This window comes from Vanessa cardui, chromosome 12 (genome assembly GCF_905220365.1).
Source record: "Vanessa cardui chromosome 12, ilVanCard2.1, whole genome shotgun sequence".
Lineage (NCBI taxonomy): Eukaryota > Metazoa > Arthropoda > Insecta > Lepidoptera > Nymphalidae > Vanessa > Vanessa cardui.
The window spans coordinates 9,918,897-9,942,981 of NC_061134.1; the positions used below are offsets into that span (position 1 = coordinate 9,918,897).

A 24,085-nucleotide genomic window follows, 5' to 3' on the forward strand; every position below is an offset into this window, starting at 1 on the left:
TACACAAACATTGGCAACAAGCCATGCCATTTAATATTAACGTATCGCTGAGGATAATTTAGCAATACATTTAATAAAAAGTTTAATAAGTAATCCATCAAATGAGATCAAATCCAGACGAAATTTAGAATAACGTATCTTATGAATTGCGCTAGTTAAAAATATGAAAGAAAAAGGGCATTAAGATTAAATGACTCTCATGACATGAATTATGAATAGAACCCTACCACCCTAACTAATGCCATTAGCTTACAGACAAGCAACCTTGCGTATTATTACATGTGTTTATATCTCGTTCAACAGTTGTGTTAAAATATATGCCACAAGCTTCTTTCCACACTGAAAAAGCATGGCGGAATAAACTCTTAAGTCGAGAGGGTCACCTTAGCTTTAGCTCAGCAGTGGAACCTTACAGAATATGACTTAAGTAAATGAGTTTAGAAGAATAGGCTAATTAATCAACTACGTTTTTATTTCAATGTAGAAAAGTCGACAGTAAGAATACTAACGTTCGAAAAACATATTATTGAAAAATCATAAGGCGTAGGAATACGTTGGCAAAGATTTTATCAGTTTAATTTAGATACTAGAATTTTATCCAATGAGCATATGAATTTCACTTCGTTACGTTTACAGAATTTATATAAAAAATGAACAGAAGCAGAACATCTCTACCCGCACTCAAGTACACTGTTCACAAAAAAACTTCAAGAAGGTTTTAACATTGTATTTTGGGAATAAGTTTTCACTAGGCAAGGTTTGAGAGGCTATCGTTCTAAGACCGTTGGGAACTTGAGACTCGACCACTATGTTTAATAACAAAAAAATGTTAACCTTTTCTCAGCATTTTCGACCGTGACCTTATTTAAAAATTTAACGAAATATTTTCATGAATTCAAGCCCTAATGGATACATGTATGTAGAAAATAAATGTTTAGGGTTGCCTAAGAATCGCTATATTTAGATATATATTCGCAAAAGGTTCTTATACTTTATGTTTATCTACACTTGGCGAAAGAATGGTAGGCCGAAATAAGTGTAAGATTTCGACAGTCACAACACTTGTATGTACATAATAATACGTCTGCATATTCACAAACGTATGGCATGTACACCGACAGAGTCATAAACTGCATCAATGTTCAAGATACCGCTAAATAAACAATTAAACAAGCTTACAAACGTTTTATACAAATTAATATTGAAACCTTTAGCTTGGTTCGTTAACTTAGAATATCGTAGTAAATAGTAAGTAAGTTAAATATCCTACACTCATCGGGGGAACAATATAATTCATTGCTCTTCAGTCCAATTAAGAAGTTCGTGCACAAATCTTAAACGAGCTGGTCTGTGAGCTGCAGCTTTGAACCATTAGTTAGTCTAAAGTGGGTTATTGCCGCTTCCTTAAGCCTTCTTCTTATTGTTTGTGCACTCACCTTTACTCCAAGCACTTCATTCAATTCTGTTTTGATATTTACTGACGTGAGGAAACGACTTCGTTAATACGGTTACAATTGTCTATCAAAGTCGCACGATTTTGATACAGAACGAATACTTAAATCAACCTTCATTGGCTGTAATGTACTAGCAAGGTTTAGATACACAAATTTCCGCCCTTAAAGCCTGAGCCACGGGAAATTCGCGGACGCGAATATTCGCGCGGTACGAACGGCGATGCGTCTTGCGAATGAAATAAACGTGACGTAACGTTCACGCTTCGCCGTTCGCACGGCGCGAAATTTCGCGTCGGCGAATTTCCCGTGGCCAGGCGGTTAGATATATAAATTTTCCGCCAAACACCAATGCTTTATGTTGCTTAGTTCCGACGGTCAATAGGCTGTTTCTGATCGCGGCGCATTAACAACATAAAGACATACTTCTTACAGGCTATAGTTCCGTGGTCGATGGTCAAAGGTTTCGACGACAAATAAGCAAAAACAAAATCCCCAGATCTATTACGACAATTCAACTTACGAAGATAATCTAATAGAACGAAAACATATCATGTCAAAATAGGACTACCAGCGATTCTTAAATAAGCCGATGTGAATAAAAAAAAACGTATTCAACGTGAAGGTGCAATACCATTATCCAGATACACAGCATATATATAGATATTTTCCGCCTTTGTAATTACACTGACTAAACTCGCCTTTTAGTTGGATACAACAATACATTCGTTGCTTGTTTGCTAAGCATTGAATATGGAGTAGATGTTCACATTTATAATAGTTTCGTATGTAATGTGTTAAACCTACATATGTAGAACTGTTGAAATAGCGACCGCGTGATAAATCGAACTAATTAGATCAAATATATACTAGTTAGTGGCGAGAATTTGTAAGTAGTTTATACATTATTTGTGGTTTAGCTTGAATAAATTCACGCTGTACAATGTACAGTACAGTAAACAGCCTGTAAATTTCCCACTGCTGGGCTAAGACCTCCTCTTCTATTAATGAGAGGATTTGGAACACATTTCACCACGCTGTTCCAATGCGATTTGGTGGAATGCAAATATGCGCAGAATTCGAAATTAGACACATGCAGGTTTCCACACGATGTTTTCCTTCACCGCTGAGCACGAGATGAATTATAAACACAAATTAAGCACATATATATATACAGGTGCTTGCTTGGATTTGAACCCGAAATCATCGGTTAAGATGCACGCATTCTAACCACTGGGGCATCTCAGATCTGTACAACGTACATACCTACATTATTACGTCAAACTATCATAATAATCCTCTCGACTATACGAAATGATTTATGTGTAAGCGCTATTATTAAAGTAGTTGTATATACTCGAAACTATCCCCATACTAAGTTTTATCTAAATCGGTTCGGCGATTTAAACGTAAAGAAGTAACATATATACTTTCGTATTTAGAAGATAGTAAGGATGTTTATCGAGCTAGAGTTCCTGATTAGTGAATGTACTGATTTATCATACAGTGTTGTTTATATTATATAGGTCAAAGAATTTGTCAATCGCGTTCACAGTTTCGATTTCAAGTTGAAAAATAACGTTTTATTTATGTATTGGTTGTTGATTTTTCACGATTATTAAGCAAGTATTAGTACATAAGGATGTACATTTCGTTTGTTATTTCGATTATTTATTTTGGAACTATACTTTTCAAGGTCAGCAGTACTGTCAGAACGCGCTTCGTATCTTATTCATGAACTGTTAAAAATCTACAAGTATGCTTAAAACAGAAATTATAATTTTGAATGTTTTCGTGGACAATATTTTAATTAGCATCGCGATTGTATTAATTACATATTACGCGATACATTTAATAAATACAATAACAAATTATCTGACCTTCAGTTACAAGCATTGAGGGGTTTCTATGTGATATTCTTATAAATATGAAACAAAATAATTAATAATAATCGCAAGTTGAAATGTTAAATTCATTTTCCTTAAAAGCGCAGGAAATTAATTGACAAAATCAGCCATCTTATAAAGACTCAATTTAATTTCCAAACCATAACAAAAATTTATTTATAAATACAATGAGCCTATCTACTTTTGAACTGCTGGTTGTACGTAGCAACAATACACAAACAAACTTACCTTAATCTTTCTTGAATACTCTAACTGGAGACTTTTATATTTTAGTTCAAGAAATTTCCAGTTCAATATCACCAATATTCCACTCCACACACAATTAATTTAATTAAAAAAGTAACAGAAATAACGTTCATATGAAATGTAAACACAGCAAATATAACCAAACTAAGTTTTAATAACGCTCACTGATGAAACAATCACCTTATTAATTAAACATAAATTTACATTTTAGCATCAATTAGAAATATATATTTCGAAAATATATATAGAAATTGGACGTAAACATTAATTTTGGGAGAAAACAAGCAAAACGAATAACCTCGACGGGAATTATGTCAAAACTGTCATTTGTTTGACGCCATTGTTAGCGCGCATGCGTATTTCTTTCTATCCAAATGCGCATGTTTATTTTCTAGACGGCTTTATTGTATTTTAAGTTATATGAAAACTTATAACCATTTTTGTTAATATGTTTAAATTCTTATTATAATAAAAATAAAATAGGTACATGTACATTTTAGTTATTTTTGTAACACTCTATTAAACCTCTAAAACACTATCTAACTTTATTAAAATTAAACCAAGTATTGTGCATAAAATATTCTATGTACTTTAACAATGGACCTAAAAATACTATAACATAAATATATGAAAAATAGAATTTATTTTATTTTCTTCCATGAAGTAAGATCAAGCGAATGCCACAGAAATAAAAATATGCATTCGTTTGAAATCTTTATTTTTTTTATCAATGAATAGAATAATTGAACAGTATACTTTTATTTTATAGTATTATATTCTTAAGTTAGAAAATCATAAATTTTATAAATTTCCAGATTTTACTTTTTTCACAAAAAACTTTTAATTAATTTTTTTTTTAATGAAAAGGCATGCTCAACATAAAATTGAACAGTAAAGTACAGGATAAAGTTCTTAGTTTAAACCTTAAAGTATCGTCGTGGGAATTTAGTATCTGTGTACTTTTTATGTAACAATAACTAAAATTTATTGCCTCTGAGGTAATCTTGAAAGGTGACTTATGGCAAAACTTTCCTTAAAATAAGTGATGATGTACTTTCTAAAGTTTAATTAAATTTTTAACTTATAGCTCTTTGGGGTTAACTTATTAAGATAATATGAATATTTAAAGTGGGTAATAGATTTTTTAAATATCTTTTATATATTTTCCGTTACTTAAAATATATTATTAAAAACTATTTATGAATTCATTTATTAAGTTATATCCAATAAAAATGAATTAAGGGTATCTAATTTTCGAGAGAGATTTCTTTAAGTTTATGACTTAGTATTATTATAAATGTAGAAAAGAAATAATTATGAAAAAACTTTGTTGCAAAAATACAGCGACCTTAATAGGTCTAAGTTTTTTAATATTTGATTTACCTAATTTATAACATTAAAAAGAATAGAAGATGATGTTTGTCGTTGACGCGATATAATTGGTCGAGAGCTTGATTAACCTATGATTTTCACTGTATGTAGATTTGCGAAAAAGGGCCTTTAGAAAATAACAAAATGAAAGCGGTAACAATTAGTTAGATATAATAAGTAATATAAATACAGATATTTTCATCGTAAACTCTTAGTAGTGCTCGATAATGCTGAATTATTAGCAATAACAACAACAGCCTGTAAATTTCATACTTTATCCTATTGTAGTATGTAATCTATACTAAAATTATAAATGTGAAAGTAACACTGTCTGTCTTACGCTGTTTCACTACCAAACCGATGAACCTAATTTGATGAAATTTGGTATGAAGCGAACTTGAACTCCAAGGCAGGACATAGGCTACTTTGCCTATCGCATGACAACCAACCCTGTAAAAAGCGAGCGAAGCCGCGGGCGGCAACTAATTAAAAACTTAAAACATAAATAAATAACATTATTAAAAAGTGCTAATTATATTAATTTTATTTTTACTATTTGCAATTATTGTACTTATGTGATAAACCCAGATAATTAGAATATTGTGATTTAAGCATGGCTCAATAATACTCGATATTTAAAACAAATATTTCCATACACTTTTACTGCTTATTACCAATCAACGAAGATATAGCATCAACATAACATTCTCAAACGTATCGCGATCTTTAGTCGAAGATGCAACCACATTCTCCGATTAATTTTAAATGTAGAAGGCGCTGAGTATATCGCAAACACGGTTTTCGATTTGCGACATGGATACGCGTAGATTACATCGCTTTGGGTACAACTCACGTGTTATATTGCTTCGTACGAATGCAAACGTTGCAGCGGCACTACCACGAGTTCTTAAACATGTCAGGGCATATGTATATCTAAAGTAAAATTATTACGTGATAAATTAATTAAAAAATCTACGAATAAGATAAAGAGGACTGGTTTCTATAACTTTTGGTACCTAAAGGAACATTTAATATATTTTTTTACTGTTAGGAAACACACTTAATTTATTTATTTATTTATTTATTGGATCGCCAACAAAGTATACACAAATACAGCCATTTAAATTAATACAATTAAGATGCTATGTGCTGCCTCAGTTACAGGCAACCACTTCATGCTGAAATAGTAACAGAGTGCATGTAATCACTAAGTTGGTTGGTAACATTTTGGTTTAAATACATTTTAGTTTAAATACAGTGCATGAAGAACCAACAACTAGAAACTAAAATCTAAGCTCCTTCATTCTTTCATCCTTCATTCATTATCATTTTTCTCCGATGCGTCATTCTGAAGCTTTCATTGCGCATTCATATAGTGGGATTTCTATTGTAGGGTGCTACGTGATCCTTCCATCTCATGGCTATATTGTCATTAACTGTGACATCTTCAAGTTTCTCTTAATCCAGTAGCCGGACGCAACTTCACGTTTACATGTGCTCGGTACTCGCTTACATGATACCGCAAATTTTAAGTAATGTTCTTCTTGTTCTTCTCGTAGGTAGTTTATTGGTCACATATATTCTTTAGTCGGTACGAGCTCCAAAAAGAAACAAGGTTTGTTTTGTGGCCTCTGTTGCTGAACTTCACGAAAGTTAGACCTAATCCACGAATTAGACCTAAGTTTAACGTCACATTGATTGACGGAATGCGTATTTGGCATCAAAAACAGCTAAGGTGCAGGGACTCCTACGTCGCAAATGTAGTCTTCAAAGTTGCTTCTGGAAAATAAATTAAGTTAATGCCAGGTTGTTATCGACTGAAAATTGTAATAGGTGTGCACCAGTTTTATTTCTCTGCTTTAATCTTTCCTTCCCCACATCCTGATCTAATCTTGGAATCGAACTCGCCCATTACCACAAGTAGTTTAGTAGGATCTTTTAAATTACTGACTTCTATGTAGGTCTGAATATAATGTTTCAGTGTCTCGATTAAATGCTACACTAATTGATACATAAACTTATGGCATTGAAGTCCATTGGAGTTGCTTTCTGTCGCTAATTGGTTCATATTTCAGCCATAATTCCTTGAACTTCAAGGACTACAAACATACAGTCTATTAAATGATTGACTCAGAAGGTCAGAAGGATGATATATGGAATTTATGTTCCAGACATATCAAACGTAGGCCTTTAAATTTTGCGGTATTAGCAAGACACGCTGATAAGGTAAAATTGTGTTGGTGTAGAAGATATTTGGAATGTTCCGATCATGTAACTTCTGTAGGGTTACTAATTCCATGCAAACGAATTGCGTTTGCATGGAATCAACAAATCCTTCCGTGCCAAAAATTGACAGGATTTCCACAAAAAGTTAATGAATATAATAAACGTATAAGAAAAATAAAATCTATTCCATAATACATATTTAATATAATTGACATAACGTTAAGTATTAAAAAAGATTACTTAATCGTGTCTGCATCGTCGTATTGATTAGAGTCTGGTTTATACCAAAAATAAAGAATAATTCTTTTTCGAATAAGTCATTTAGAATAAGAATTTTTCTTCTATTAAAAATTACCGTAGTAGCTCACAAGTGTCTTAAGGATGAGACTTCAAGTGTAAAATTGCATGAATTAGACATTTCTCTGTGTATCATTCGGATATTATCGAGATATAATAATTCGAGAAATAAATAGCATTTATTTACAAAAGAATAATTAACATTAAATATACAAATAAAATCCGAGTAAATTACACTTACCAAACTCTCATAAAACCGCACGGCTACCTCATTTGAACAGTTGATAGAAATCTCAAAAGATTATGCAATTTTCTTCTAAAATATTTAGGAGAAGACATCGCCCGAATGCCAATTTTTGGTTTGATTTTAGTCATCCGCTGTAGGTGGCCAAACTGCTACTTCTGGTTAAGTTACTCCCGTGTGTTCTTCTTCGATTTTTGAGCTTTTAAAACTCTTGCGGCCAAGTCATTATTATTTACAAGTTTGATTTTAGAAGATGTGAAAATTCCATGTAATTGCTAGCAAATCTTCGTCTCTAAATAAAGAAGAGAAATTACACAAATAAAAACTTTGAACACCAAAAATATTGATTGTTATAATTCTATTGTAATAATTATAATTAATTTTTTTAAACGCATTATTTTGAATGCGAAATCAGTCCATAATCTTTTTGACGATGAAATACATCGATAAGTAGTGAAACTACTTACATTTATTTATTTATTGATTTATTTTATATAGCGTTTTACTCTTCAACTAAAATATGCATACTTCTTTCAAAACGCCAAAAACCGATTAGTTATAATCAATTAATTTCATAAAAAGAGTGTTAGATTTCTGGGTGATAGGGCTTTGTGCAAACTCGTCTGGATAAGTACCACCCGCTCACCATATATTTATCACCAAAAGTTAAATGAGTAACTGTAACTATGGACATAAGGGAAATAGCATCTCAGCTCCCTCGGTTGATTACGCCAATGTTTATGGGTAAAGACTACTGCCCATCAAGTGGACCATTTATCCACCCGCCTACCAATGCCATAAAAAGTATAGCTAGACACTTTTATTTGGCACAAGTAATGTGATTTTTCTGTCCAATCGAGCTCTAATAAAATTCCAATGTTACAAAACAACGAAAGCAATATTCGATGCGAATAAATTTAATGTTTCGTATCTGCAAAACAAACTCAAACATTCTAGAATATTAACTAATTATCATATTATATCGTTACCATCGTTGTGGTAAATGTGTTTTAATATTTATTATAACCAATATATGAATCGGCCAAATTTCGGTTTTGTCTACATATACACAAATATTAATGCTACGTTTTGACTTAAGACTACGCTCAATTGAAATGCCATGTTCCGTTCCTGGAAATGAAGGAAATGGATCGAACGGGAGGGAAAATTTTCATTTACATACATTTCCTTTTATCGACGTATTTACTTACTAGTATAAATTCAGACATTTATGCTTATAGGTTTATACATATCAACCATATTAAAATTCCAAAAAAATAACCTATAGTTTACAAACATACAGATCACGCGTGTTAAATCAATAGTCTTAATTTAAGGCGAGATAATAATGATATAACAATATTATTTACTAAAATCCTTTCCGCACCGCGCTGCATTCCTTACTGGTATACCTTATAGTATTTTGCAGTTAAACTCCACTTAAACTAACTACAGTAAAATTAAAATTACTTCTCATTTATTATTCAAATGATAGATATTATATGTAGGTACTTTAAATATATGTAAAGGTATCATAACAGTTAAAGTCAGTATTATATCACTCATTAATCAATGAGAAATTTAAACACTAATCAAAAGATCAATTCGTTTGTGCTGTACGTGGTACAAGATACAGATTTGATTATATCTCTAAAACGACTGGCAACAGCAAACGATAACATAAAACTGATTATGATAGGCATTCACGCTTTGGCTTTAAATTAAACTGAAGTTATTTATTAATTTATTTATCCCCGTGTATATATGTAGACATTTCGTTGTTTTATTTGCTTCTATAGAGTTTTTGCATCTATTATAGTTTTATCAACGTTGTTTTTCAAAGCGCCTGGTCCGACGATTTCCTAAACATTAAGTTTTCTTCTATATTGAATTTATTTTTAAGACTTACTCAAAACAAACAAAACTGTACATGAGGTGTATTTATAGGAACGACTCTCTCATCATTAAAAATTTCAGTATTTAATCTTGTGTATAACGTATCTGCAGCCTTCTTTAAAGCATAGAAAATTATGTATTCTATTTTTAAATTCGAAAATAAAATATAATTTTCACTCGAAATTTCTTATTATTCTTATTTAGTGTTTTTCATCGATTTCGATATCAGTTACTGAGATAGTGTTTTACTTGATAGTAGGGCTTTATGCAAGCCCGTCTGGGTAGGTACCACCCACTCATCAGTTATTCTACCGCCAAATAACAGTATTCAGTATTGTTGTGTTCCGGTTTGTAGGGTGAGTGAGCCAGTGTAACTACAGGCACAAGGGACATAACATCTTAGTTCCCAAGGTTGGTGGCACATTGACGATGTAAGGAATAGTTAATATTTCTTACAGCGTCACTGTCTATGGGTGATGGTGACCACTTACCATCAGGTGGCCCATCTGCTCGTCCACCAATCTACACCATAAAAAAACAGTTAATTCACGTCGGCTCGTGTTGCAGGTTGGTTCATATTGAATCACATTTGTTTTTATTACGTAAACCAATTTTATTCATAGTCGCTACAATGTCTCTTGGCCACTTATCGTTGCTATAAATTTTCATGACAATTAGCCGTCGAGATAAATTACATCACTCATTGGCTGTTGGTCGAGGGACAATATTTGCTTTCCCCCTCCCATTTCCCCCTACAAACAGTCCTTTGTGCGGGTTGCAATGGAGCCATTATGGGTGCTTGTATTTACTCATTAATTACCTACATTTATGTAATAAATACGGTTATTACACAAACGTGTTTTATCACATACAGCTCCGCGTTAGATGCAGTACTTTTTGAATTCATACAGCATGTAAAAAAAATTATGTACTGTACTAAATAACCCCTAAAATATAAATTATAAAATAAATGTAAACTTAAAAAAATTCTGAGTTAAATTTCATAAAATATATTTTTTGAAATATGTATAAGTAAAGTATAATGTAAATAGCTTAAAAATCACACCCTGGTATATTTACTTTTAATCGTAAAAATTTGCTCTCTTTAAGACCAAAGCAAAAAATCCACCTTAAGTACCTATAAAAATCAGCGCATTTATCAAGTGATCATGATGATATGATATTTCTGTACACGATTTTATCCAAATTGAAGAAACGATTAGAAAGTCTTAATTTTATTTTTTAATATACGTATACTTATTTACCACTAAATATATATTACATTTCTCTTCATTCGACTTCATACTAGCTCCTATTATGTTCAAGCTGTATCTACATTTGTGGAATTCCTCCAAGACTGGAAGTGCACAATTACTAGCTTCGTTTAAGAAATTAATAAGGCAACACTACCTTACTCTCTACCATTGTATGTTTCGCTGGTATTAAATTATTTATTTACGTAAATTGTTTGTAATTTGTACACATATTAGCTAGTAGTATATATTTTAAGGAAAGTTACATACTCCTATACGAATATTATAAATGTGAAAGTAACTATGTCTGTCCGTCTTTCACGACCAAACCGCTCAATCAAATTTGATTAAATTTGATGTGAAGCAAACTTGAACGTTAAGTAACAACATAGGCTAATTTTTTTGCCGAATATTTGACAACCAATCACCTATAACCCGTGCGAAGCCGCGAACAACCACTAATTATATAAGCGGGCACATATTATGGTATCACTGATGAAATTTACAAGTGCACGGAATTTTGGTCAATCGTCTTGATATCAGCAAAATATTGCTTAATAATAAAAAAGGATGGCTGTGACCAAAACCCGAAACTTGAATGTGTCAGTACACATTAAAGTTTGGGTTTGTGTGTACGTATTTTAGTTAAATTGTGAAGCAAACGGCATGACATTCTCTTATGAATTCATGTATGTTTGGCGCTTATTATATATTTATTATATGTATTTATAATAGCGAATTACTACTCCCTGATTAATCACGCCATCTTTGAAAATTATAACACCTACAAAATTAAAATTTTAATATTATAGGGTGTAGACTTCCGTTAAGAATGGATTTTATAAAACTCCACCCTAAGGGGGTAAAACGTTATTAAATTTTGCGCGGGTATAGCAGGATCAGTTAGTATTGTATTACTTCGTTGCTATATATTAATATATAGCAACAAGAAAGTAATAGTTTATTTTATTAAAGAGACTGTATTTTTGCATATTTTACATTATATTTATTTATTGATTTGGTTTCATTGTAAATTTCATCCCGCCTTTCCGTTCCGTGATGTGCACATACTTACTTGTAGGTAAATATTTATTCAAATGACCATCATCCTTTTACTGAAAAAACTATACTGATTGACCCACTTCTGATGTCACTTTTTTACCAACAAACCTTTATGTTTTCTGCCTCGCACAAACATTCTCTGGGTCCAACTTTCGGCCATGGTTTTACTTCTTATATAGGGCTTTGGAATCTTCAAAGAGCCGACTCATTTCTTAGTCTGGCAATGCAACTGCAAGCATGATGTAACACATATCCACGGGCGTTATTGGTATTTCTCATCGGGTTTGCTCCTGTACATTTGGCTCATATAAAAATCATGCAAAGCGTGCCACGTCCTAGTATTGATATTATTCATAATATGATAAGATTTTTTGATATGTCACTAATATACGGCACAAGTTGTATTAAACCCAAACAATTATCATAAAACAAACATTTTAAAGTTACTAGTACAATACAACAACAAGCAGATTAAATGAATTATTCCTATCAAACACCATATTTGAAATAGAATTATAAATAAGGTGTTAGAATTGTATTTCATAAATGAGTCAAATATACAAACACGATAATTGTAATTGGATTTTTGGTTATTTCGTTGATTTACCGTGATGACGAAATAGCGTGACGTAAACACTTCACAACGAATATAAATTAGCCATAAATTGGCTAATATTAAAAATTAGAAAAGTGAAGCATTTTATTAGCATTCGTATCAGATGGTGAAATAATTGAGCAATTTTTGGTTAAGTATATATATGTACAAAAGATAGTTTCTCAAATACTTTCAAAAATTCTAAATAATCATTTAACTCAATTGAGTCTATTCATAAAAGTCGATCTTTCGATGAATCCAAATTAATATACGAAGCACAACAGATTAAAATAGAACTATCAAATTCCGACAATAAAGATTAGTATAAAATAATAAAGTGTATATGTTTAATGAAAATACAGTTTAAGGATAAGAACTTTATTGCTCCATCACAAAATACGCGACTAGAGTTATCAAATATATGGCAGTGAAATTTGTAATATTCTAAGTTTTAAAATTAGTTCCTGGTGGCTTCAACCTTGGCGTGTGCTGCGTTGTATGCAATCGACCTAAGGATGTACTCTGGGATTGGGTGGGGGACGGGTAAGTGGCTTCCCTGTTGAATAAAAGTATAATTAGCAGAGACAATGACACCCGAACTCACACAAAGGACATTCTTTCATCATAATCCTGTCATAAAACTTATTCTTCTGTAAGACGACGAAGTTACAAGTACTCCTATATTAAACACTAAGTGCAAAGTCGAATTCAATACTATTGTAACACGATTGATTACTTTCCAATCTGTCATATATGGCCTGTCACCTTTAGATCCCACGATGCTGAATCTGAATTAAACAGTAGGTATATCATCGTTTGACCTAGACGGAATGCAGTGGGTACGTTTGCGTAAGATACGTGGGTTCTTCATTTGAATATAATAAATTAATATTTCATCAATCAATCGCTATTACATTCTAAGTCAATAATTAGTTGAGAGATTTAAATGTCACGTAAATCGAAAAAAAGTTTTGAGCAAAAAGGTTGCATAAGTTTATCTTACCTCGGGTTGGTATCCGTTCTCGTTGGCGACGTATTTCAGAGAGTATACTTGGCCATCATCACCGGTGTAGGAGTTTGAGCCTTGTACTTCAAGAGCCTCGTCTTCCTGTATTGGGAATCAGATTGCATTGAATAACGTATACGATCAACTTTAGTAATTAACAATAATGTCATAAGTAAATACATTTATATCTTTTCTTTTTAAGTACACTTTATCTAAGAGTTTAGATGTTTTGTGATAATACAATAGTGTAGTAGATGAGAAATTAAATAAATTATGTGAGCACGCGGTCAGACAGTGTTATTTGGAATTTATTGTAATTTAAATATACTTAAGAGTGACCTGACCTTAAGGAAAATATCAAGGTTGTACATTTTAATTTATGTACATATTTCGACTATAAGCTCATCTGCTTTGTAAATGTCTCATGATTTAACCTCGGTTATATAGTAATTAGTAATTTATAGAATTACACTTTTAAAAGGAGTTAAGATATTAAAATGATTTTGATATTACTAAATTTACCTTACTCTGTTTTATTGTAAAACGTGTTTGGGTGCATTCAATTACTTATTTTTTTACTTTGTGGATACGTTTACAAGAAATTTTCTGATAGAATGATACTATTGGCAATAGGGAAAGTAAATATCAGAGAGACATGTTTTTATTTCAAGTCTTAGCGCACAAAAACTCTACAATCTATAATGGCGTAATATTAAATATACTTACGCGACCAGGGTTCTTTATAACACCGCTCTCTTGGGCACTAATTCCATTGCTGGTTTGGAATTGGTATTTGTATTGGTCGGGGAAGACATCGGCGTCCTGTTGGATAATTTCAGCAGCAGCTTCCCGGGAGAGGTGGGAAACATCAGCAGCGACGACGGCCACTAGGGCGAGGATTGCTACAAAGGATTTCTGGAAAATATAAAAAATGCAAAAATTAAAATTAGTTAATGTTACTTAATTCCTTTATTTGAGTCCTACAACTTCTCAAATTTATTGAATTATAATCAAAATCAAATATAAAAAAAACAACAATTATTAAGCATTAACAGTATACGATTATATTATTTACATTGTTTATAAATAATCATTATTACATTGATGACACAACTAAAAAGGTCAAAGAGTGTTGGGTACATTTTTTTGGATAACCTCAATGTTGACCTTGTGCTTGCACTAATTATGCACAAAATATTTTCGCTGTTATTTTATTATCCCAGTTATAATAGTTCTAGACTCTATGTTAATAATATTTTAGATAAATATTGGATAGTCTAATTCTCATAGTAGGTCCTGAATCCTCACTCACCATGATGTGTGTCAAAGTTAGCAGACGATGTGTAACTGTGATTATAAAATTATCATCACGCGTTTTATACTCGATGGAATCACTTTATTATGGGTCTATGTATCGACATTTAAATTATTTTGCAACAAAGAAGCTTGGATCTTCAATGTGATTTGATTTTTTTTTCACAAGGTGAACACGAGTGTTAGTTTTTTTATACAACACATGCGGTCAGTTCATAAAAATGTTAATATGTGATCATTTATAAAATTGGGAATAATATACTTATTTTCCTTATTGTTAAAATATTTGATAACTATATATTTATATTGAAAAAAGTTGTCATGTACGTATATAGCTATTTCCCCCAAAACAGCTGAACAGATATGATGGCAATTTTAGTGTGTGTTTTAGGGATGATATATATCGAACTCGATAGGAGTGCTGCGATCCAGATTTTTTTAACAAATGTAATTTTAAATCACCAAAATAAAAGTCTGAGCTAGTTAGAATAAATATATTTAGACGAGCTTATGGCATATGTGCCAACTGGTGAAAGTCACATCATGACGCATAAATCAGTACTCATAGTGTCAATGCACCGCCAGTCTTAAGCCCAAAGCTATGTTTCTTGTGCCCTCAGGCTTATTTGGCCTCGAACAAGGAACTATTGAATTATACCCAGATAGGTGGTTTTTATCGTTAGAAATATGTTTGTCCCCCGGACGTTGTATTGGGATAAAGTTCTGAGTTCCAAACAAACCAATAAAATCACGGTCATCATAATGAACTTTTACGGGAACTTGAGCAAAGCCTTATAATATGTAAAACCCATTTTATTGAGATACAGATGAAATTGATTTTTTTCAGGAATACCATTTGTATCGACTTGGTTCGGCCACACGACTAATATAGGTGTTCCATTTCATGTAGTGTAAACATTTGTTCAGATTTATAGATTTTATTTGCTAACTTTTAGTAGATTTGAGAATTCTCAGGGGCAGGATTTCAATTCTATAGTAAAATTTCAACAATGATTTCATAATCATGAATGTTTTCTTTAAGTTGACGCCAAAAATAGAAATTATTACTTTATGATTTTGAAAAACTGCTTATCAGTATTCTATGGTTGTCATAAGGGTGATTTTCCAAACGGCTGATACTAAATCGTAAGTTCTCTTTACTGATCCTTGTCAGCAGAATTTAGATTCCGAACCTGTGGTAGCTTCATACAATATAATCTTGTAATATGACCAGGTTTCTTGTAAGAGACTACTGTTAAACTATATTTTTCGTAGGATTTTGCATAATTACTTCGGAAATGGACCACTAACCTTGGGAAATAAGATATTATATCCTTGATGCAAGAACCCTGCAGTTATATATCAATATAAATATCATCCAACTAGAATTCCTAGATAAATAACCTTAATGAATCCGGAGTAGTTTATTATCTTTTTATGTTATATTAATGATAAAAACGTTAGTAATAATTATAGTTGTTCATTCAAACAATGTTAGGCGAACGGTACCCTGAGATAAATGGTAGTCTTATAATGACATGTTATAATATATAACCTTGTCAAGAAGTATTAAGTTACATCGAAATATTTAAGCTCGTTTCTTTGTTGTCTGTTTTAGACTTATTTCGTTATTTTATAGTCTTTATGAATATATTTCAAAATTACGTATAATACATAATTATTTTGATTTATAATCTGATTTGACCGAGATTCCATTCACAACGTTCCTTTCAATTAAAAACAAGGTTTTATCAATATCCATATTATAATTATGATATATTCATTCATAATAAAATAATATAAGTCGTCCATTTGATTAAGCGTGGCCTTCGTCTACAGACAGTGACACTGTGAAAAATAAATACGGCATCTAATATACTACCAATTTCGTGCCTATATGTTTTAGCCTGCCTTAAACTGTCTAACTTGATATAAAATCAGATCATTGTTATAAGTGTTATCGACAACCTCCATGGTCGAGTGGTGTGTACACCGGCTTTCATGGGTACGCCTCTGAGGTCCTGGGTTCGATTCCCAGCCAAGTCGATGTAGATTACCATTAGTTTTCTATGTTGTCTTGGGTCTGGGTGTTTGTGGTACCGTCGTTACTTCTAATTTCCATAACACAAGTGCTCTAGCTACTTACATTGGGATCAGAGCGATGTATGTGAGTTGTAAAAAAAAAGTGTTATCCCTTTAAGCACTTGCTCGTAAGTAACACTTATCAGTACTTGACATTCTAATAATAAGAAATCATTATGTTATGATCAATGAACATAAGATGAGACAACAATTTAAATATGGGAAATACGTAATCAAGCAAGTTATACCTTATTTATATAATTAAATAATAAAGCACTGAATATGTACTCAATCTATATTTTAGATTTTGTATTTTATTTGTCTCAGGTACCCTTCTTCCGTTTACAAGTTGCTATAAGGCCGCATTACGATCAAAAGTTTCTCTTTTCAACATTAACAGCTTATTACAATCATAATAAGATAGTATTTACGACTATAGAATATCTGAAAGTAAAATATTGCTGTATACACTGTTATTTTTCCATCTTAAATTTAAAAATGGAATGTCACAATTTGATCTGTTTTTTCATTTTCTTGTGTTCCTCGATGACTTTTCCAATTGTAAACTGATTTTGATTTCATTTTTAAAAAGCTATAAATAGACCTCGGTGAAGAACTGTGCTCAATCAAGATTGTACCAAAGTGATTGTACCAAGTGTCAAAGAGAAATGTTATATTTTTTTATTGAAACTTTCTTGTATTATAGCTTATATAGAAATTAATAATGTACTTTGTACTCGTATTCAAACTTCATCGTATTGGACTAAGTTTGGTCTCAACCCAAGATAACATTATGGTTTAAGTTCTAACTGTCACGAGGGATACCAATTGTCAAATATATTGGCCATATAGTCTGACAGATTAATTTGTACTGCAATGTATTACGAGTCACGTCGTTATCTTGGTTACGTTCAACATACATCACCGAACTGCAAATTCACGATACGTAATTGCTTTGAGCAAATTTGTTCAGTTTGGGTAAAAACCACTCTATTCATTTAAATATACTTAGGTGAATGCGATTATTATGCGAGGAAATTAAGATGACGCTAATTTTTTCACGGACCTTGGACATTGGAGATGGACATTTCATATGGCATATGTATAATGCAAATATGTGTGAAACCCACAGTCACTTTTATAGACTGTGCGGCTTAGTTAAGTTTGGCTCCCTTTTTATATGACGATTCAAAATAATTATCATTATTGCTTTTGAATAGTATCGTTTTTTGACATTGGTCCATTAGTGCATTTCGTAATTATTCTGGAATTTATTTATCGAATGATTTCGAGTAATGTGTTGTATTACGCGAAGCTACTTAACGCGCTGTGTAATTTTATCGTAAACATTGATAGGTTTATAAATAAATGAAATTGTATTGTTCGCTATAAAGTTAAGGTATTCTTTTGCTATTTTAAATTGACATGAAAGGCATATTCAATTAGCTTGGGATGCATCTAATAGTCGACAAATGTATTGTAGAACATATCATTTCCTAAAACTTTTATACATATAGATGTCAATTCATGAATTTGTGAATTATATCTATCGGTGTGATAAATTAGAAGGCCACTATTTTATTACCGTCGAATATAACTTCTTTATTTTTCCACAGATTATACAATCCTAGGTTGAATGTTAATCGATTAACAAAAGCCAATATCGATTGTAGATAATGTTTTGTTGTTTCTAAAATATGACATAATAGATTATAATCATTTATTGCATCATGGCATTAAGACTGCGTTATGTCTGAACCAACAAAATATTCATTCACCTTTAAATTTGAACTTTTAATTTGAATAATACTGTAGTTGAAAATCTTAAATAATTTCTAATCTTAAAAATTCTAGATCATTTAAGTAGTTACGTTTAACAACTTCCTTTTGTTTAGTTAACACGATTTATATGGGAAACTTAGCTATTAATCACTTCTTATAATTAATTATTAATACAGCAAAGTGATTTTCAGGCGATAATTTGGAAGGGCAGCAAGATGATCTCATAAAAAATATACTTTATTCAAGTAGGCTTTTGCAAGCACTTTTTAATCGTCATTTAACAGCTGTTTTAAGTGAACCGTAAAGTAGGTTCTACCGAGAAGAACCGGCAAGGAACTCCGTAGTTACTCTTTTTCATCATATTCATATTTATAATACACAGTCTCTGTCTCATGAGCTAGGCATGACTTTGTGTTAAAAAAATAGGCTTTGAATCCCGGGATGCATCATTAAAATTGATTCAAATCACGCTCATCAAATTTTTATTTCGATTTTATTATTTGTAGTCATAAATAGTGTGTTCATTCTTATGTTTTACCTTATTCTGTCACTGACACGAAGAAAAGTTTTCACAACCTAGAGGTAAACAATATAATTGTAAATAAACTACTCGCATTCTTTTAGCAGAGTCTTAGATATTAGGTACTATAAAATATAAGGAAGACTTTGTTATAAATAAATTGTTTATCTACCACAGCGTTAAAGATTACGGTTGTAATTTTTATTCTAATAGTTAAGAATTTCTTAATCTGTTTAAAAATTTGGTATGTAAAAATAAAGAATTATATTACCAGATACAGCTAAAAAAAATGAGATAGAACTAATATTTGCTTAAAGAATACACCACGAAACTTAGATTTTTTATTAATTATATTAAAAACATTATTATAACATCATTCGTTCTTGTCATTGTATTGACACCGACTAAATATATCTAATAAATAAATAAAAAACCCACCACGTGTAATAGATTTTGGTTTTAATTATTGAAAATTATCACTGACATATCGCTGTCCCAAAATTAATATTTTATAAGGCAATAGGTCAGACGTTTTGTATTGGAAAAAAAAAAAAAAACCTATTTAAAAACCGTCCGAATAATTCTGCATAGTAACAGATACGCTGACAAAAAATATATTTAAATATAGAATTATAAATATAAAAAAAAAATATCACGATAATACTTAGTGCTTTTTAGGGTTCACTCGTAAGGTACTCAGTAAATTTTACGACAGAATAATTACCAGAAAACAAATCGGTTCTAATAAAATTTTATTTTAATTGTTTTTAAATATAATTATTACCTGATGCAGAAGGCAGTACTCCTCGGCACGGCGCGTATTATGAGGAAGTTCCTCTCGCTGGAGCCCTGACCACCGGTGGCTTGGACCCTGTTCCCGCCACTGGTTGGCCTCTGTATTTTATATTTAAAAATGTATTATATATGAGTAAAAAATAAATAAATAATGAAAAATAAATTATAAGAACATATATAATAAATAACCCACTGCTAAGCTAATACGGCTCTTCAGTTTAAGAGAAGATTTGGAGTTTGTTACACCACTGTGTCTCTTGGGTTTCCTTAGTTACATGGAGATTTCTCCCCATTCCCCACCGATGAGAATTGAAACTTGAATTAAACATGCCAAAAATCAATAATTCTTGTTGGGGTTTTAACCCGCAATCTTGTATTAATATAACAAATAAATAATAAAAATAATAAAACATTTAAAAAACCTATATGTGTCAATGAATTTTAGTTTTTAGTTAGAAGTAAAAATAAACTTTAATTATTCTTAATACAATTTTCAAGTTGATAGCATAAAAAATACCGTAATAATAAATGCTCTATAGTTCATTAGCATATCCTTTATCTGGCCTGATGAGGAGGATGACAAATAAAACTGACCCCTTTTAAAAGACCTAGTTCACTTTATTTCAGTAAAATGTTAATAGAACCAAAAAGTTTACACAACTAATGGTTTCAAAGTTTGTTTAAACACTAATTATAATTAACATGAAATAGTTTTTCTTAATTAATTAAACAGTAACTGTGTAATTTAATTAGTAGAAAAGTGTAAATACGGAATTCCTCGCCTTATATTTTGGGCTGATTTCTTAATTTGTCATAACTTTAATAATTACTTCAGTGACTTTTTAAACGCACGTGAATTGGAGGTTTTAAGAAGTTAAATATCTAAAAAGTAATAAGAGCGTAAAAAAGCAATAAAAAATAGCCGAATACAATTCTAATAGCGTATAATTAAGCCATTGCAAAAAATGTTTCTTTTTTTCAAGATGTTGGGGAAAGGTCATGGGCAATCTTGGTCGAATTTAAAGGTCTCAAATCTAGCAAAATATAATATATATCCATCGCTGAAAGTACTATGCGTTATTGATTTAATTGTATCGATAATAACAATAAATTCATATCGTAGAAACATATTCGTTTCTTAACGATATTTTCTTCTCATAAAAATTTAGTTTCATTAATATTCAAATGTAAAAAGCTCGATATACCTACGGAACACTCGGTACATATTTCAAACAATATATTTTATATATTTTTAATTTTCTTCTAATGGCATTTCGTTAATTCGCTATAAACGAGTTTTAAAAACTTGCTAAACAATAAATTATATATATTTGCAAGATAAAATTAAAGTTCTGTAGAAGCATCTGTTACTATAGAAATAAATAGGCTCGTTTAAAATTATCGTATTATTTATTTAACTAATTCCTCCCGCTACTTCTCACGAGATAAAATTTGGCTGTTACTGTGATATCTTATATACAATTTATATCAAGCTAAGCTATCGTATGCCAAATAAACACTAAATCAAGCTAATAAGCTGTAACCTAAAATTATGCTTTGCTCCAAAAAAGCCAACTAGTCAGGAAGGCTACATCATCACAGCGTATACAGGGAATATGTAAACAAAACATGGGTCTTTAAACAAAACATGGGTTCATTTTCTATTTCCTGGTATTTATAATCAGGCCAGTAAATTTTAAAGGTGCTTATCGACGCTCGCGGGTGTAAATAATAGCGTCCTTTCTGTTCTGATAATCAATTTATTATATATATTATACTAAGTATGTAGGCAGAATTCTCAACTATAATATGTACTATAACTATAGACACTATGTAGGTATAATCCTCACCCTGTACCCATAATCGGTGCAGTCAGTTTTTCGTGAATCGATAAAAGAAAACAAATGAAAATTCCTATTTATAATGATATACTTATACTAACTATTGTCCGTGACTTTGCTCGCGTGAAAAATGATTATACATAACTTAATCGAGTAATTTAAAATATTAAGCTAATTTAAGATCTCTATGTAAAGTGGTGGTTTATAAATTTCCATGGAGTCCATTTTAAAGATTTGACCTTGTGCTTTTTAAATTGTCTTTAACTATAATTTTTTGAACTTAACAGATGTATTATACTGTTTCTCATCTATCCATCCATCATCAATTATGGAGTGCCGTAACTATTAGTCTGGTGCCGTTGCATAATTTTGGAGATCTTAAATCCCTCAGTAATATTATTGACACGACAATGTTCTAACTTAAAAATGACGGACTAACCTATACCTATACGAAATTTCGACATCCATTTCAAGCCTAGTTAGTTAGAATATCCAAAATCCTCAAATAAATATATACCCATTCCTAACCAGTTTCCCAAAAATAATTTCATGTCTCTAACTTAAAAAAATGACGGACTACCATACAAACTTTCAACCCTCATTTCACCCCTTTAGGGGTAGAATTTCCAAAATTCCTTTCTTAGTGGGTGTCTACTCAATAAATTAATTCTACTCACTAAATTTCAAGTCCCTAACTTTAATAGTTTACGCTGGGCGATGATGAATCAGTCAGTCAGGACTTGTTATTTTATATATATAGATTGGTAAGGCCTGCTTCCGTGATGAATTCTTATAAAATTCAAAAAAGTTTTTAATTAGAATATACTTTAAAATTGAAGTTAAATGAAGTTTAATGTAAAATTGAATGAGTTTCTCGTTAACTAAGAAACCTTTCCAAGAAAATTTATAATTACTAATACTGAGAATTTTCATATTTACTGGAAATTTTGCATTGTTAATAATAATAAGTTTTGCATATCCTAGTTGGTGATCGAAAAAGTCTCACTGCTAGGACTCCTCAAGGAGAATCTTATTCCACGAACTTCCCTACTTTGCAAAGCAGGAAAATAAAGATGCTATTTAGTTCTCCCACATTATCAATTTGCTATTACCCGCTTTACTAATATAATATACCATTTCATCGGAAATTTAATACCTAGTTAGCTACACACACTGAATGAAATGCGTCAATATCACAATTTGTACTAAACGCAAACGTTGATTAATTAATTAATTATTAATTGATAATATGTTAGTTTCCTTCACATGTTATTAACAATATAAACCTTTTTAGTTTTATATAAGCGGGCTTTTGTTTGACAAACATATATGGAATGGTAGGTATGGATTTACTAAATTAATTTGGACAATTCAGCTCCAACTACACTTCAAAAATTGTTAGCCGTTCCAGATCTAGAAAAGCAGAAACACAAACTGTTTTTTTGTTTTTTTTTTTTAATCTAGGTATTGATTTATTTTAGGGAAGCTAATGTAAAAACGTTATGTTTGGAAACGACTATGTGTGTGTAACTTTCAAGTCCTCCAAATATGCCATTTTATTTGTTTCTTCTTGTGCTCATTGCCAAGTCAGTATAATTATAATAGAAAGAAAACTATTGATACAATTACTAAATGTTGATTTATAACTACATAACAATTTGAATAGGACTTGGCTTCTATGTGATCTCAAAACTTTTTACGATGGAAAGACTGCAGCGAGAGGCTTGGCATTTTTTTACATTTAATGTTTTTGGTTGGATTTATTTTAGGGAAGCTAATGTAAAAACGTAATGTTTGGAAACGGCTATGAAACCTTAAAATACACAAAAAATTGACTCTCAATATTTGACTATGCATTGGCCTTTTTCTCTTCCGTATTTTAGGGAATATGTTCACAAATTTTAAATACTCCATTCATTTAAATGTTACAAAGGCCAAAGTTACCTGTACAGTAAAGTACGCCAATGACGATCTCCCTTAGGAACTTCACAAATAAAATTTTAGGATTCGCCACTGGTTCACGGTACACTAAGTGTGTGATACAAGATTTAACAAGCGAAAAAATTCAGGATTCATTAAGTAAAGAGTCAGGTCACTTAAAACGCTTTACCCTTAAAAGTCACTTTTCGACTGAACGTTCCCATTGGTTAATTTTTCGCCTAGAGTATCGAAAATACTATTCAACTAGGAAATGCTA

At 31.2% G+C, this 24,085-nt stretch overlaps 1 protein-coding gene across 1 annotated transcript; it reads right to left on the reverse strand.

Moving 5' to 3' along the window:
* Positions 1-12,910: 12,910 nt before the first annotated feature.
* Positions 12,911-14,959, reverse strand: LOC124534265 (larval cuticle protein LCP-17-like). The gene is made up of 4 exons (XM_047110014.1): positions 14,867-14,959; positions 14,281-14,469; positions 13,552-13,656; positions 12,911-13,104 (listed from the first exon to the last, which is right to left on the reverse strand). Exons 1-4 carry the CDS (start codon positions 14,867-14,869, stop codon positions 13,006-13,008), a joined length of 396 nt encoding a protein of 131 aa, XP_046965970.1. The 5' UTR covers positions 14,870-14,959; the 3' UTR covers positions 12,911-13,005.
* Between the last annotated feature and the right edge of the window lie 9,126 nt (positions 14,960-24,085).

Coding starts and splice junctions, on each gene's coding strand:
- LOC124534265 (XM_047110014.1), bottom strand. Junction 13,657..14,280: donor TTATAAAGAACCCTGGTCGC/GTAAGTATATTT, acceptor TTCCCAATACAG/GAAGACGAGGCTCTTGAAGT. Junction 13,105..13,551: donor AGAACGGATACCAACCCGAG/GTAAGATAAACT, acceptor TTTATTCAACAG/GGAAGCCACTTACCCGTCCC.